Below are 1,036 nucleotides of genomic sequence, written 5' to 3'. Positions count from 1 at the left end.
CTAGACAATCTTTCCTTAAGTGTCCTTTAGTTTTGCGAAAAAAAACATCTAAGTTTAGCAATATTTTTCGTTTTAACCCTAAGATTTTTAGATCCCTTAATAGAGTCATTTACTTTAGCAAATGGAATTCTTACTAGAGTGTCCAAAGAATGAATTGATTGCCTTTTTCCCCATTATCAGGTTGCACAAAATTCACCATTTCTGCATCATTTCCGCTTTCTTGCTTTTGTCTAGTCCCTTCTTGAACACATTGTGCTATTAGCTCATCAACATCTCAGTTATTGTCTTGAGTATTATAAGACACCTTTAACTGAGTGTATCTGCTTGGAAAAGCTTGAAGGATCATAAATACCAGTTGTATCTCACCAATGTTGACATCTAGAGAATTCAACTTCTCAGCTACATCAGTTATTCTCATGGTGTGGTCTCTGATGGAACTAGTGCCTTCAATTTTGTATGTGGTAAGCATTGCCATGTATTGACTGATTTCTGCCTTTTGAGACTCTTTGAACTTCTTCTCAATTGCTTTCAAATAGTCAATAGCCAATTCATGCTTCTTGATCCCACCTCGAACAGTATCAATCATGGCACTTTCAAGTATGAAAAGTGCCACTTTGTTAGCTCTGACCCATCTCTCTGCATCAGCTTTCTCAGCCCTAGTGCTTTGATCAGTCAAAACTGGCTTGGGAGTGTCAAGTGCTATGTCAAATTCATTAAGTGTCAACAAGAGTCCAATCTCTCGTCTCCACTTCTTGCAGTTGCTTCCCCCTGTGAGAATGGGAATGTAAGCCAAGTTCATAGTTCTTAATGATATTGCAGATGATGTAGAAGTCATAAAATCACAAATATGAACTTATTAGTTCCTGATTTCATTTCAACATCCTTTTGCACATCATGACTTTAATCACAAACTCATACATATAGTCTTAACAACAATTTGTTGATAAGCATATGTAGAATAAATGATATAACAAGAACTCAGTCAACATGTTGCAGTAATCATGTATCCTCAGACACCGGATGAATTAATCATACA

At 36.3% G+C, this 1,036-nt stretch overlaps 1 protein-coding gene across 1 annotated transcript; it reads right to left on the bottom strand.

The window, feature by feature from the left end:
* Positions 1-274: 274 nt before the first annotated feature.
* On the bottom strand, positions 275-835 carry LOC137733360 (uncharacterized). Its single transcript, XM_088685050.1, has one exon. The coding sequence runs from the start codon at positions 833-835 to the stop codon at positions 275-277; it is 561 nt and encodes a 186-aa protein (XP_088541176.1).
* Positions 836-1,036: the final 201 nt, after the last annotated feature.

The sequence above is a fragment of the Pyrus communis genome, chromosome 15 (genome assembly GCF_041283825.1).
Source record: "Pyrus communis isolate YQ-2024b chromosome 15, ASM4128382v1, whole genome shotgun sequence".
Classification (NCBI taxonomy): Eukaryota; Viridiplantae; Streptophyta; class Magnoliopsida; order Rosales; family Rosaceae; genus Pyrus; species Pyrus communis.
Note: the sequence above shows the minus strand (reverse complement) of the source record. Positions and strands in the feature narration are given on the sequence as shown.

Bases quoted from the DNA above. Each gene is read 5' to 3' on its own strand.
- LOC137733360 (XM_088685050.1), bottom strand. From the start codon at position 835: ATGACTTCTACATCATCTGCAATATCATTAAGAACTATGAACTTGGCT.